Source organism: Populus alba, chromosome 11, assembly GCF_005239225.2.
Source record: "Populus alba chromosome 11, ASM523922v2, whole genome shotgun sequence".
Taxonomy (NCBI): domain Eukaryota; kingdom Viridiplantae; phylum Streptophyta; class Magnoliopsida; order Malpighiales; family Salicaceae; genus Populus; species Populus alba.
In genome coordinates this window covers 18,237,968-18,251,130 of record NC_133294.1, presented here as the reverse complement: position 1 = coordinate 18,251,130, position 13,163 = coordinate 18,237,968, and the positions used below count along the sequence as shown (strand labels likewise).

The window sequence follows — 13,163 nt, the reverse complement described above, 5'->3', positions numbered from 1 at the left end:
TTGGAGAGAAATATTTTAACCTTTGAAGGGGAAAATAGCACTATCAATTCATGAGGTTCATGAATGTTGCTAACACCACCATTCCATAACTGCTCACTGCCTTATTAATTATTATTTTGTCATCTCATTAAAATATAACCATGGTTTTACTATTATTCACCATGTAAAACCTTCTAAGACTATCACCATCATCTTGTTATTAAAATAAATAATATTTTATCATTATTATCACCATTTTAATTACTACAACAACTACTATCACATATAACCATTATTATTATAAATTAGCCTATGGTTTAATTATTTTATTTACTTTGCAACTAAGTTTTTTAATATTATACTTTGCAACTTGATCAAAACAAATTTTAAAAATCAACAACGAAAAATAAAATAAAAATCCTCATGTATTAAAACAAGAAAGACACTACACAATTTATTTTCCGTCTCCATGCTAACTTTCTCTCCTTTCACAATTGCTTCATCAATCAAATCAAGCTCTTTAAATTGAAGCAAGCTTTCCCTCTCCTATCACAGCTATTTTTCAGAGGATATCTGAAATTGTAATAATAGTTCATTTTCAGAGTATTTTTTTTTTAAAAATGCATCTAAAAAGATATATTTTTTATTTTTAAAAAATTATATATATATATATATATATATATATATATATATATATATATATATATATATATATATATATAATGCCCAAAAAAAAATCTGCTCCAAGACTTAAATTTTCTCCACAAAAAAATGAAAAGATAATTTCACTGGATAAATCTATTTAAATCAAGAAGGAAAGTTTTGCATGGTTGCTATTATTTGAAGTTTCTCTTTCACATTAGACTAATTCTACATATGCACTTTAAATGCACACGTAGAATCATTCAAGAAAACAACAACTCGCAATCGAGTCCCAAGTTGGAGAAGTTGATGTGAGTGCATATGTAGAATTAGTCAAATGTGAAAGAGAAACTTCAAATAATAGCAACCACGCAGCACTGTTCTTCTTGATTTTATCTAGATTTATCCAGTGAATTAGGTTTATCACTACTATTGATAAATAATGTAAATTAATTCAAATAAACATAATAACCAATAATATAATTAAAATGCTTAAAATAAATAGGTAAGTGAGAATTTGCAAACTTGATTTTTAACATGGTTTGACAAGTCTACATCCACACCTCAAGTATTAAATTGTACTTGAGTATTGTATTATTTTTTTTTAGTTTAACGTGAGTGTCCGGGCCAGCTTGCGCGCGCCTCGACTAATCCGCTTGCGCGCGCCTCGACTAATCCCACGGGCCCTGAAGTTAACGACCATGTAAGCCTTCAGTGGCCATCATATGAGCAACCTAGAGCTCGAACCTGAGACCCCAGATTTCCATCTAACTCGATTCAAAGAGAACCAAATGACTTGGAATTATGGAAATTATGGGGGGGCAAAACAAAATAGTCAATTACACAGATTTTATTAACTGTAAAATGCAGTCTCCATAGTCCTATTAAGAACGTGAAGGACACAAGGGCCATACTCTTCCTTACAGTTGGTTTGGCAGGGAGGTTTGTTCAGAAAATATGAGAATTGTTTATTACAGGAAAAAAGAAGCAGCACACTAAATAAAGAAATACACAAACACACAGAAACCAAAAATTAGTGAAGATGGGTGATACTGATACAGACAAGCAACATGCAGCTAACACTGAAAGAGAAAGAAAGCAGACATCTAAGAGAGTCAGAGAAAAAAGATGAAAGGCAATTTATCAAACTCATTTACCAGATGTGATGACTTCCCAGATGATGGGTTGAAAGCAGAAGATAAGGCAGCTAAAGCTGAAGTCCTTTGGGTTGGTCCTCCTTGATTTCCGTTGGACCTTTCCTGCAAAAAAATGCACATTGTTGTCAACATCAACACCACATGTAAGATACAACTTCTTCATTCACACATACAGGGACAACAAGAAAAGCGAGTAAATGACAACTTGGAATGCAAATCCTATTCTCGACTGACAGTCTCCTATAACCAGATAATTGCTGTCAGTAAAAGATGTATGCCCGTCAATTAAAATAGAGAGAATAAGAACGAGAAGAACGGAAACAAAACAAAGGTAGAATATACCTTACCTTTGTACCTAGCTCTTAAAGGTTTATAAAAGTGATTTTGTTATCATAAATAACTCTCTCAATAGAGTGGATAATACAAATTAAATTTTTAATATCTTCAGTGAAAATAAGATTAAATACCTTTGTGCTAGAATATGAAGATTTAATAGGACCAATTATATTATAATCAATGATTGATTATTTAGATGTTGTTTTGCTCTTAAAGTAGCTTTTATATGATCTAGGTTTGGATTTTTTTTTTCTAATATCTTTTTTTTATAGCCATTATAACCTCACTGACGATTAAAACGACTAACCAGTTCAAATTAGTCAAGCCAATCAGTTGATCGATTCCTTTAAAATTCTTAGATGTTCATCACGTATGAATAATTGATCGACTGATTCATTTGGTCAAGCCAAACAATCAGCCTGTTTATTTAGAATTCTATATTTATCAATTTTAACTTGGATAAAATTTTAGAACCATCTATAAGGTTTTTAATCAATTCTTTTATGTATCATAGTGAAGTGTGTGCATTCATTTTAATTGTGCTCTCAACATGAGGTATACAAATTTACATAAAACACTAAAATTAACACTTAATTCTAAGTCTACAATATGCTTCTTTCTTGGATTTCTTGATTTCTTCATGAAATCCTTTATGCTTGTTGATATGATATTTATATAAACCTGCTTAAATATTTTTCTCTACCAATCATATTATTAGTTCAATTTTTATATTATTTTTATCATTAATATATATACACATAAATGTGTCATCTAAAAGTCAACATCAAGAACAATCACTCATTACTTATATGAAAACTATATAGAATATTGATAACAATATGTATTAATTATTAATATGAACTAAACAAATTATTGATACCTAGTTAACTAGTTATCATTGGTTGAATTCAAAATTATTCAATCTATTTTATTAATACCCTTTAATGATTATAATATTTTTTTTCTTTCAAAAAACTCAATTTCCTTCAAATTTACCTAAATTTTTAACTCATCAATAAAATTTACAAAACAAATAGGTAAATTTGCTTATTCAAATAGGTAAATTTTGTCTGTAATATTGACATGTAATATTTTTTGAGGAAATATCAAGGGATACTTGCTTATATTTTTTTTATTCTTTGATTTTTACCTGTAATTCTCTTAGTATTTACCAACATAAATAATGATGTTATGTTTCGTCAATAAATTTCATTGTAATTTATTGATGATTTTTTTAAATAATATTTCTTTTTTTATTTGATAATTTTATGGTAGTGTTATATGTTAATTTTACTCTTCAGAATTCTCAGGTCATCACATTTTCTACTCACTTACATGGTCATATGATACTTGGACATGCTCAGATCCTGATATCTTCTACTGCATGGCTCGCAATAATATACTATTAATCATTTATTGACCAGTAATAACATCTGAAAACTTCATATGTGCTTGATTTCATTAATGACGAAGACATTTTCGCAGATAATTTTCAGATAACGATCCTATATAAAGGGTAGAATTAGCAGCCTTTCATTTGTATAGCGAAAAAAAAGTATAGGAAATATGAAGATTATTTCTGCTCTGTTTCTTCTTTTCTCCGTTTTGTCCTTTCTGCAGACCAGTCCAATATTAGCTGTGAAAAAGGCAAGTATCATTCTTGACCTTTGATCATCATGTCCTTTGCTTTCTCAGTTGTTTACTTTTATACTAATGCAATGCTTTTGCTTGCCATGATCAAAATAAATTAAGCCCAAGTTCTGAGTATATGCCAAGGTCTTGACATGTACAAGAGGGCGCTAGAGAGCATGTTTTCTGTTATTTTTCCGATGATAATATATGATTTCCATGGTTCAGTCTTATGTGGTGTATCTCGGGAGAAATTCACGCACTTCTAAACCTTCAACCTTGGGGAATGATGGAACGACGGAGTCCCACTATGATCTATTGGGTTCTTGTTTGAAAAGGTAGTGACAACTAATTTCATAAATATTCCATCTCTATTGCTGTACTGATAAATTGTGAATTAAACAGCAAGGAGAAAGCTAAAGAAGCAATATTTTATTCGTACACAAGTCATATCAATGGCTTTGCTGCAACCCTCGAAGATGATGAAGTGGATCAATTATCGAGTACGAAAACATGGCAACCTGATGATATTTTCATTCCTTCTGCTTCATTTCACGGTCTAACAAATACTCGGATCTTTGATTGTTTACTGTTCTTTCCTGTCGTTGTAGACCATCCGGAAGTTGTATCAGTTTTTCCAAATGAAGTAAATCAGTTGCATACAACTCGGTCATGGGAGTTTCTTGGACTAGAGAGAAATGGACATATCCCTGCTGATTCAATCTGGTTAAAGGCAAGATTTGGTGAAGACGTAATTATTGGAAATCTTGACACTGGTAATCTTACTTGTGTTTGACTTGGAAAAGCGTATTTTATTAGTTTCATAACTACTGCTTTGTTTCATCTTTGGACAAGCTGCGAGCTTCAGCTTTGAATGGTCCATAAAGACTGCCCTTGATGTATTTTATTAGCTCTAGAACGTTAATATTTAAATCCTCGTTGCGCCTGCCCTTAATGTTTTATCGATGATGACACATCTTCAGAATGTTTCATTAAGCTATCCACTGGTCGGCAACTGCTTTTGATTGGTCCTCTTTTCTTTCTGTTTTCTTCTTCTTATTAGTTGTGTAACGTTTCAATTTTCTCTCTTGATTAATTCGTGGTTGATTGATAGGTGTCTGGCCGGAATCAGAGAGCTTCGACGATGAAGGAATGGGACCAATCCCAACAAGGTGGAAAGGATATTGTGAAACAAATGATGGGGTTAAATGCAATAGGTTTCTTTCTTCGCACGCGCTGATCTAACATTATTAAGAACAGTGAAAAATGCTTCTTGATACAAGTTCTAAAAAAAGAAATCAATGTCATTACTTACAGGAAGTTGATCGGAGCAAGGTACTTCAACAAGGGTTATGAGGCAGCTCTAGGCCATCCACTTGATTCATCCAATAACACCGCAAGAGACACTAATGGTCATGGTACCCACACTCTATCTACAGCTGGTGGTCGCTTTGTTTCAGGTGCCAATTTCATAGGATCAGCAAACGGGACAGCAAAAGGAGGATCACCTAATGCACGAGTTGCTTCATACAAGGTGTGCTGGATGGGTTGCTATGACGCTGATATATTGGCTGCCTTCGACGCTGCTATTCAAGATGGGGTTGACATTTTGTCCATTTCACTTGGAAGGGCACTTGCTATCCCTTACTTCAGAAGTGGTATTGCAATTGGATCTTTTCAGGCTGTTATGAACGGAATTCTTGTAGTTTGCTCGGCTGGGAACTCCGGACAGTTCCCTGGCTTCGGAACAACTTCAAATGTAGCTCCGTGGGTTCTCACCGTCGCGGCTAGCACAATTGATCGGGAGTTTCCATCGAATGTTGTCCTTGGAAATAACAAGGAATTCAAGGTTAGTATAGTGGATGATCCAGTCAATTAACTCTTATGTTTAGCATATGAGCAACAAGAAGGTGTCCCATTTACACTCTACAACAACCGACACAGTTCAACTGTATCATTATATCTTGATTCTTGGAATTCGTTTATAAACAGGGCACGAGCTTTAACACCAATAACCTGTCAGATACGAAGTATTACCCTATAGTTTATTCTGTGGATGCTAAAGCTGCAAATGCCTCTGCTCATCTTGCGTAAGCAACCGATTCATGTTGACTTATTGGCTATTCAATTGAGCATCTATATGTATATCCTTATGCATTTGTGATTGGCAGGCAAATATGTTATCCTGAATCCCTTGACCCAACAAAGGTAAGAGGAAAGATTGTGTATTGTCTTGCTGGTATGATACGTGGTATCGAGAAGAGCTTGGTGGTTGCTCAGGCTGGTGGTGTTGGGATGATCCTCGCTTATCAATTTGCTGACAGTTCAAGCATACGTCAAGATTTCTTTGTTCCTAATTCAGTTGTCTCAGGAATTGATGGTCTTTCCGTTTTATCTTACATCTACAGCACAAAGTAATTAAGCTCTCTGTACTAATTGATTGGTTTCGATCTTTCAAATCTTGTAGCAAGTCAGTATTCTTTATAACCAATATGTTTTTATCTTTTCAGGTCACCGGTAGCTTATATAAGTGGCTCTAATGAAATTGGAAAAGTGGTTGCACCAGTCATGGCTTCCTTTTCATCAACCGGACCAAATGAAATTACACCAGAGATCCTCAAGGTATGCTACAGGATTCTTCTCTATTCTATGATCGGTTATTTTGATTTAAGAAAAACAACAGGAGCTATTGTTGAACTTTGAGACAATAAATGCCCCTGTTGTGTTCATAACATCAAAATTTTGTTCAAAATTCCAGCCAGACATCACTGCACCTGGAGTCAATATTTTAGCTGCCTATACAAAAGCACCAAGGCGTTTATCCCGGCTTATAGACCGGCGCCCTCTTTCCTTCAACATTATATCTGGGACTTCAATGTCATGTCCCCATGTTTCTGGCGTTGCTGGTCTTCTCAAAACCATGCACCCTGATTGGAGTCCAGCCGCAATTAAGTCAGCAATCATGACCACCGGTAGTTCAGCTTCTATATGGTGTCTCTCCACTATAGTTTCTATATTATGATTTTATTTAACTTCAAATTCAACATTCTAACAAAACTTTTGGTGTTTGTGATGTTGCAGCTAGAACCGGTAGCAGTGCTAGACAGCCAATAGCCGACGCTTCTGCTGCGGAGGCAACCCCCTTCAACTATGGTTCAGGACATCTGCGGCCAAACCGCGCGATGGATCCAGGGTTGGTCTATGACCTAACCACCAAGGATTACTTGAATTTTCTGTGCTCCATCGGCTATAATGCAACCCAGTTGTCAATATTCATCGAAGAGCCATATGCTTGCCCACCGAAGAATATCAGTTTGTTGAATTTCAACTATCCTTCAATTACTGTCCCTAATCTCTCAGGAAATGTGACGTTGACTAGAACCTTAAAGAACGTGGGAACTCCAGGATTATACAGAGTTCGTGTCAAGAAGCCTGGTGGAATAGTAGTTAAGGTAGAACCAGAGAGTTTGAAATTCAGCAAGCTAAATGAAGAGAAAACTTTCAAGGTCACGCTGAAGGCTAAGGACAATTTGTTTGACAGTTCTTACGTGTTCGGAGGGCTCACATGGTCAGATGGTGTGCACCATGTCAGGAGTCCTATTGTGGTCGGGAATACAGTTAACCCAACTTTGAATTAAACGCCTTTGTTCTAGCTTGTCTAAGATTGAATTACGTTAAAAACAATAATGTTTTATCAATGAAATAAACAAGCATTCAAGTAATTCATTTTCATTTTTTAAAAGTTTTAAATTTATATTTGTACTATTCATGTTTTAATTAATTTAAACATTACAAGAGTAGATTACAATTTCGCTGGATTGGGTTATTTTTTTAACAAAAAAAAAAATACAGGATTTTTTGAACTTTGTTTTACATAAAAAATCATAATTATAAATCCAGAAATTTATGTATGCATTCAATTAAATTAATTGAGAATTATTTGTGCCAATAAATATAAAAACAATTAATAATAACTAAAGACTAAACTAGAAAAACAAAGAAATAAATATAAATCAAGATATTTTATTTCACAGCACTGGTCATGTACTCGGTTGTGTTTAATAATTTTATTTATTAGAATTTATTTTTTATTTAATCAAACAATAATAGAAATAAACACATATACAAAAAGAGATTGAATAAAATCAAAGAAAAAAAAAAATATGCAAGGTTACATCTTGCACATATTAGGAAAAAACAAATATTATCATTATATATGTGAAAACCAAGTAAAACTAAATGATAATTAACCAAAGGCTAAATTGAAAAGTTGAGAGATGGATGTGAATGTAAATGTAGTCATTTTAATAATTTTATTTTTTAAAACTAATGTTTTATTTAATAAAACGATAAAAAAAAACATGTAAAGAAAAACGATTGAATAATTGTTTTTTTAAAAGTAAAGAATATATGCCTCCTAATATGAAAAAAAAAAGTGCAAATCTTATTTGTAAACTACTTAAAAATTAAATCACATTCTATTAAAAAAACTCATAAAAATTTGTTAGAATTAAAAAAAAAAGGAAATAAAAAATTAAATAAAAACTCAAAATTGAAGGATGGAATTAGAAGGAGAAAGAAATAAAAGGACCAAACAAATATGGACAAAAAAAACCCAAGCACGTGGGCTTAGCTTGAGTGGCCCAGTGTGTAGGAGCTTAAAAAACCCAGGCGTATAGGCCTTTCAATCTAGGCGTGGGGCCTGGGCTGAATTTTGTTTCTTTTAAAAATAATGGTAACCTATCATTTGTTCTTATTGTTTTTTTTTAAAAAATAAAAAAGCATCAAGCCTATTTTTCGGAGACTAGAGGATCACTAGAAATTCGTGTCATGGGTTTTTTGCAAAAACAAAAATTAATTTTTAATTTTTTTTTTTACCCAAAACACTTAGAAAACATACTCCTCACTTTAACAAACATATTCATGGCCTTAAATAACACAACAAACAGCCTAAAAACCTGAAATCGACTCGAAAAAAAAGAAGAAAAAAAAAGGAGATGGGAAGGATGAAGAATACTTATGTGAGACTTTTCTCATCAAATGAAACTCATTGATTTCAAAATTGATATTTTTCATTGTCTAAATTGAAGTCAACCGATACTTTTTTTCTTTACCATTAGAATATGATGACTTTCTCTCTACACTCTCAAATCAAGAGCCAAAAAACAAGAAAGATAGAGTTTGGATCAAAATTGATGTTTTGAAAACTCAAGGGACCAAAAAATTAAATTGGAAAGTATAAGGATCAAATTGAACTCTTTTGCGAACTTTGAAGTTGATATCTATTTTACTTGTTTTTTTCACCGTGGTCCTTCATCCATCAATATTGCCCTTGTTAAACAAATCAAAGCCAAATGACTATCAATTTGGCCACAAAAAAGCTTAATCAATGAAAAAAGAAAAATCACAAATGGCAATCCATCATGAATTATGTATGTGAATTGTGGCGCAGGCTATGGTGTGTTTTTGCCCACGCAAAATACAAAAAAATCATCACAACATAGTAACCATAACATATACCATAAAGACTTTACTCGTACAACTTTAGTAGAAAGACAATTTTGTATCCCATAAGGGCAGAAGTCCAAATAACACAAGAGTTCATTTGAAAAAGATCTTGGCATAGCCAAATATATCAGCACAAACATTACATTTCTTTAAAATGTGCTTCAGTGCCCACTTTACCTCCGTAAATCAAGTGTATCCTTTTTCCAGGCCAAATCTAGACCCTGTCTAATAACCATGACTTTCACCTGCAGATCAAAAGCTTTAGTAGTATGACCCAAAAGTTCTATAACCAAGTCCCATAACAAAGAGATAATATGAGAGACCTTGAGGCAAACCTCAAAAGATAGGCTAGGAGGAACCAATTTCACTAGCGTCTCCTATGAACCAATCCCAAATTACCATGCAAAATCCTCTTTTAATTATGTACAAGCTTTACAAGTAATTTTCCAAGTAGAAGAGGTGGACTGAGAAAGGAGGTGATGGAGATCGCTCATCATGAGATGAGTATTTATTCTATAATAAGAATTTTCCCTATATGCCAACTGAGTTTTCCTAAAAAGAACAATATTTTTACCTCCTTGCTAGTATCACCTACATGCTTGAATTTTTTATGTCCCAATTCTAAAATTGAATGCTCGTTTTGCTCAATCATTTGACCTCATAGAAGGGCTAAACATTTGTGGAAAATGATTTGTTAAAAGTGCAGCATGGTGTTGGCAAACAATTGAAGGATTTTGTGTAAAACAATCACATCAAATTTCATCTCTACCACTTCCAAAATAAAATGACTTCTGCGCTAAAAACAATGCTACGGGCCATTATAGAAAATTATACCATACTTTAAGCTATAACAGGATATAACGCACTATTCTTGTCACTGTAGTGCTACAATGGCTTTGAAACGTTACCTTTCGTCTCTCAAGTTTTTATTTTATTATGACTTGGTACCTAGAGTTTTAATTTATAGTTTTATGTTTATCTTTAAGCTTTATTTTCATTATTTTCTGGTCACCAGATTCTAAAAGATGAAAGAGAAAGTTATCATAAAATATTTAGTCAACTACATTCTGATCATCAAAAAACTAATTTTAATGTCAATAGATTTATCTTAGAGATGAAATTTCAATAATAATGATCCCTTTAACCATCCCAATAAAAAAATAGATTCAGGTAGAGAATTATGGTTAAAATGGGCTCAAAATGCTATTGTTGTTGCTATGATTTTTATTTTTTTTGCGTTGAATGAACAACACATCGTCCACTCAATATAAAAGGATGCAGGAGCACATGCACTTTCCCTTTCCTTTTTGTAGACTAAACACCTGGATTTTTTCTATTAAATCCAAAATGTTGTCGTATGAATTGTTTTTTTTTTTTTTAAAATATCATTCAATGTACATTATATTTTGAATTCATGATTAAATTACTTTTTCACATAAAAAATGCTTGGACATTCCTTTTTGCATTAAAAAAAAAACAATCTAACCCTCAGAACAATGCAAACTAATAATCTAGTACTTTTTAAATTAAATTAGATCTTTTAGATTTATATTTGCAATCACTTTTTTAACAATTATATGTTAGCCTAATATGCAAAAAAGAGTTTGCAAATTAATATTCAATGAGAATTAAACAATATTGTGATTGTTAATTTTTATATTGTTTTAATGAATTTCTTTTATTTTGTATGTAGTCACATAAAAATTAAGATGATAGTTTTTTTAAGTATGATGAATTTTTTTCTTAAAAAGAATTTTATTAATAAAAACAATATGTTTCCATTAAAAAAAAATCACTTCATGAAAAAATTGTTTTTCACTTCATTATTTAAATTTCTTAGATTCTTACAAATACTCATTTTAATTATTTATATTGGATTTATATTTAAAAAACAACATTGTTAATAAAAAATATTTTTTCCTTCGGAACCAAAAAAATACATAAATAAGAAATGGGGGCTTCAACTTAAAAAATGCATTTTATCTTTCACAATTTAAATATTTTAGACCTTTACAGATATTTATTGTAATCATTGAATAATTAAATAAAATTTATCTTTTGAAAAGCACCGTCAACATGGCACAAGTGTAAAAGCTAATTTATTGCTATTTAGCTATCCCATTATATTCTTTTGTGGTTCTAAACTGTATTTTTTTAATTTTATAATAATTAGAATTTTTAAATTTAGTGTAAACACTCACACCTAATTGTATAAAAAGAGTATAATATGAATATTATAATATCATTTGCATGTGTGTATCTCTCAAATTTGTGCACAGTGTGTTGTTTAGCTTTCTGTCGATCATTGTCCAAGGTTTTATCCACTTTATAACATATATTCTAAAGGAGTCAGACTCTATGGGCTCTTTTTTTATGGGTTCACCCTAAGCAGCATATCTAGACTAATTTCTTATCTTTCATGGGCTTAAATATCTTTTTCTGATCCCAACTCTCTTATAAATTTCTTTAGGACCTCACGTGATTATCTAGTTTTTTATACTGGATCCAATATATATTATTTTAAATAAAATATAATTTAAAATATCATAAAAGTAAAATTACATTTCACCTCATCTTCTACATAAAAGGATAAAGACTCGTGAGCTATAAATACCCCATGAATTCTTCAAGAACAAGGTTCACAATCTTTTCTTTTTTAATATTTTTGAAGTCTATTTCTCTAAAATATAATCACACTTTCTTTCTTTATAAGTTATTGACTTTACCATCAGAGAATTCTAACATCCATTAAATAGAATCTTTTGCAGGTATCAGCTACCAGGCACTATTTATTACTACTAAAGCTACTGGTCACCTTGACTTATCAAGTATCATCTGCTACTACCACAGTCATCGGTCACTTTAATTTACCTAGCATCATCTATTACTACCAACCACCTAGGCTTTTCATATCATTTATTAAAAAAAAAATAAATCAGATTGTTTAAATTAAAAAATTAATTAATTATTTAATATATCAATTTTATTCCTAAACATGTTGAATAGTCATTTAAGATAATATGGAATTTGTTACTTTTCCCTTACTAGTAAAGTGGTAAGGTAGAGCGCTCAATTATAAATCATCTTTAAGCACTCCAAGTTTCCTATTTACGGGTAGTCATTTTACATGTTGGTTTCATTGTTTTTTCTGTTTTCAATTCGATTTTTTAATGTTTTTGTAACATTCTCCTTAGTTCCTAAACATTACCGTATAAACATAATCATGTACACGTGCACGCATTAAATAATATTTTATTATGAAAAAAAATAATTCAAAAGCTCACACTATTAAAAGGGAATGAGAACAGAATGGATAAGAGGAATTTTTTTTTTTAATTTGCTTACTTGGTACGGTTAATATTAAAAAAATTAAACTAGAATACATATATTAACAAACTGAAAATTAGAATAACCAGATTTATAATAATAAAAGCTTGATTTCTTATAAAAAAGAAGAAGAAATGAAATAGAAAGATAGAAAATCTAATATGTTATAATTTAAATATTACCAATGAATTCACTAACAAATATTAATAATAGTTATATTTAATCTATAATTTTGTTTGTAATATTGACATGTAATATTTTCTAAGAAAATAACAAGAGGTTACCTGTCTTTTTTTTCTTTTTCCATTTCATTTCTTCTGGTTATAAAACAGTAAATCATGCATGCCACTGTTATAGAACCTGCTTAGCTGAATTGACTCGGTTTCATCTGGTTAGAAATCTAGGTTGAAAAGAACATCTACTTAAATGATATTTTAGGGCGCTGAACGTCTTCTTTTCTCTATTCTTTCTTTGAATGGTAAGCAACCACTAAAATAATCAAATATATATATAAATAAACAAAAATAAAATAAAACCAACATGAAGCTAGCTAAACACCAAATATTCAAAACAAGCATGCCATGC

General features: G+C 31.4%; 1 protein-coding gene across 2 annotated transcripts; it reads left to right on the top strand.

The window, feature by feature from the left end:
* Positions 1-3,594: 3,594 nt before the first annotated feature.
* LOC118031321 (subtilisin-like protease SBT5.3) lies at positions 3,595-7,465 on the top strand. Of its 2 annotated transcripts, XM_073412450.1 has the most exons (12): positions 3,596-3,761; positions 3,972-4,081; positions 4,149-4,246; positions 4,355-4,519; positions 4,858-4,960; positions 5,061-5,343; positions 5,425-5,592; positions 5,736-5,833; positions 5,915-6,157; positions 6,254-6,365; positions 6,502-6,715; positions 6,825-7,465. In XM_073412450.1, exons 1-12 carry the CDS (start codon positions 3,681-3,683, stop codon positions 7,379-7,381), a joined length of 2,232 nt encoding a protein of 743 aa, XP_073268551.1. In that variant the 5' UTR covers positions 3,596-3,680; the 3' UTR covers positions 7,382-7,465. The 2 variants fall into 2 exon arrangements, with proteins under 2 accessions (XP_034891580.1, XP_073268551.1); XM_035035689.2 differs by having other exon boundaries at positions 3,595-3,761; positions 5,061-5,592.
* Positions 7,466-13,163: the final 5,698 nt, after the last annotated feature.

Excerpts from the sequence above, each read along its gene's own strand:
- LOC118031321 (XM_035035689.2), top strand. The coding sequence starts at position 3,681 with ATGAAGATTATTTCTGCTCTGTTTCTTCTTTTCTCCGTTTTGTCCTTT. Across the intron at positions 5,834-5,914 it reads AATGCCTCTGCTCATCTTGC|GCAAATATGTTATCCTGAAT; the intron begins GTAAGCAACCGA and ends TGTGATTGGCAG. Across the intron at positions 6,366-6,501 it reads TTACACCAGAGATCCTCAAG|CCAGACATCACTGCACCTGG; the intron begins GTATGCTACAGG and ends TCAAAATTCCAG.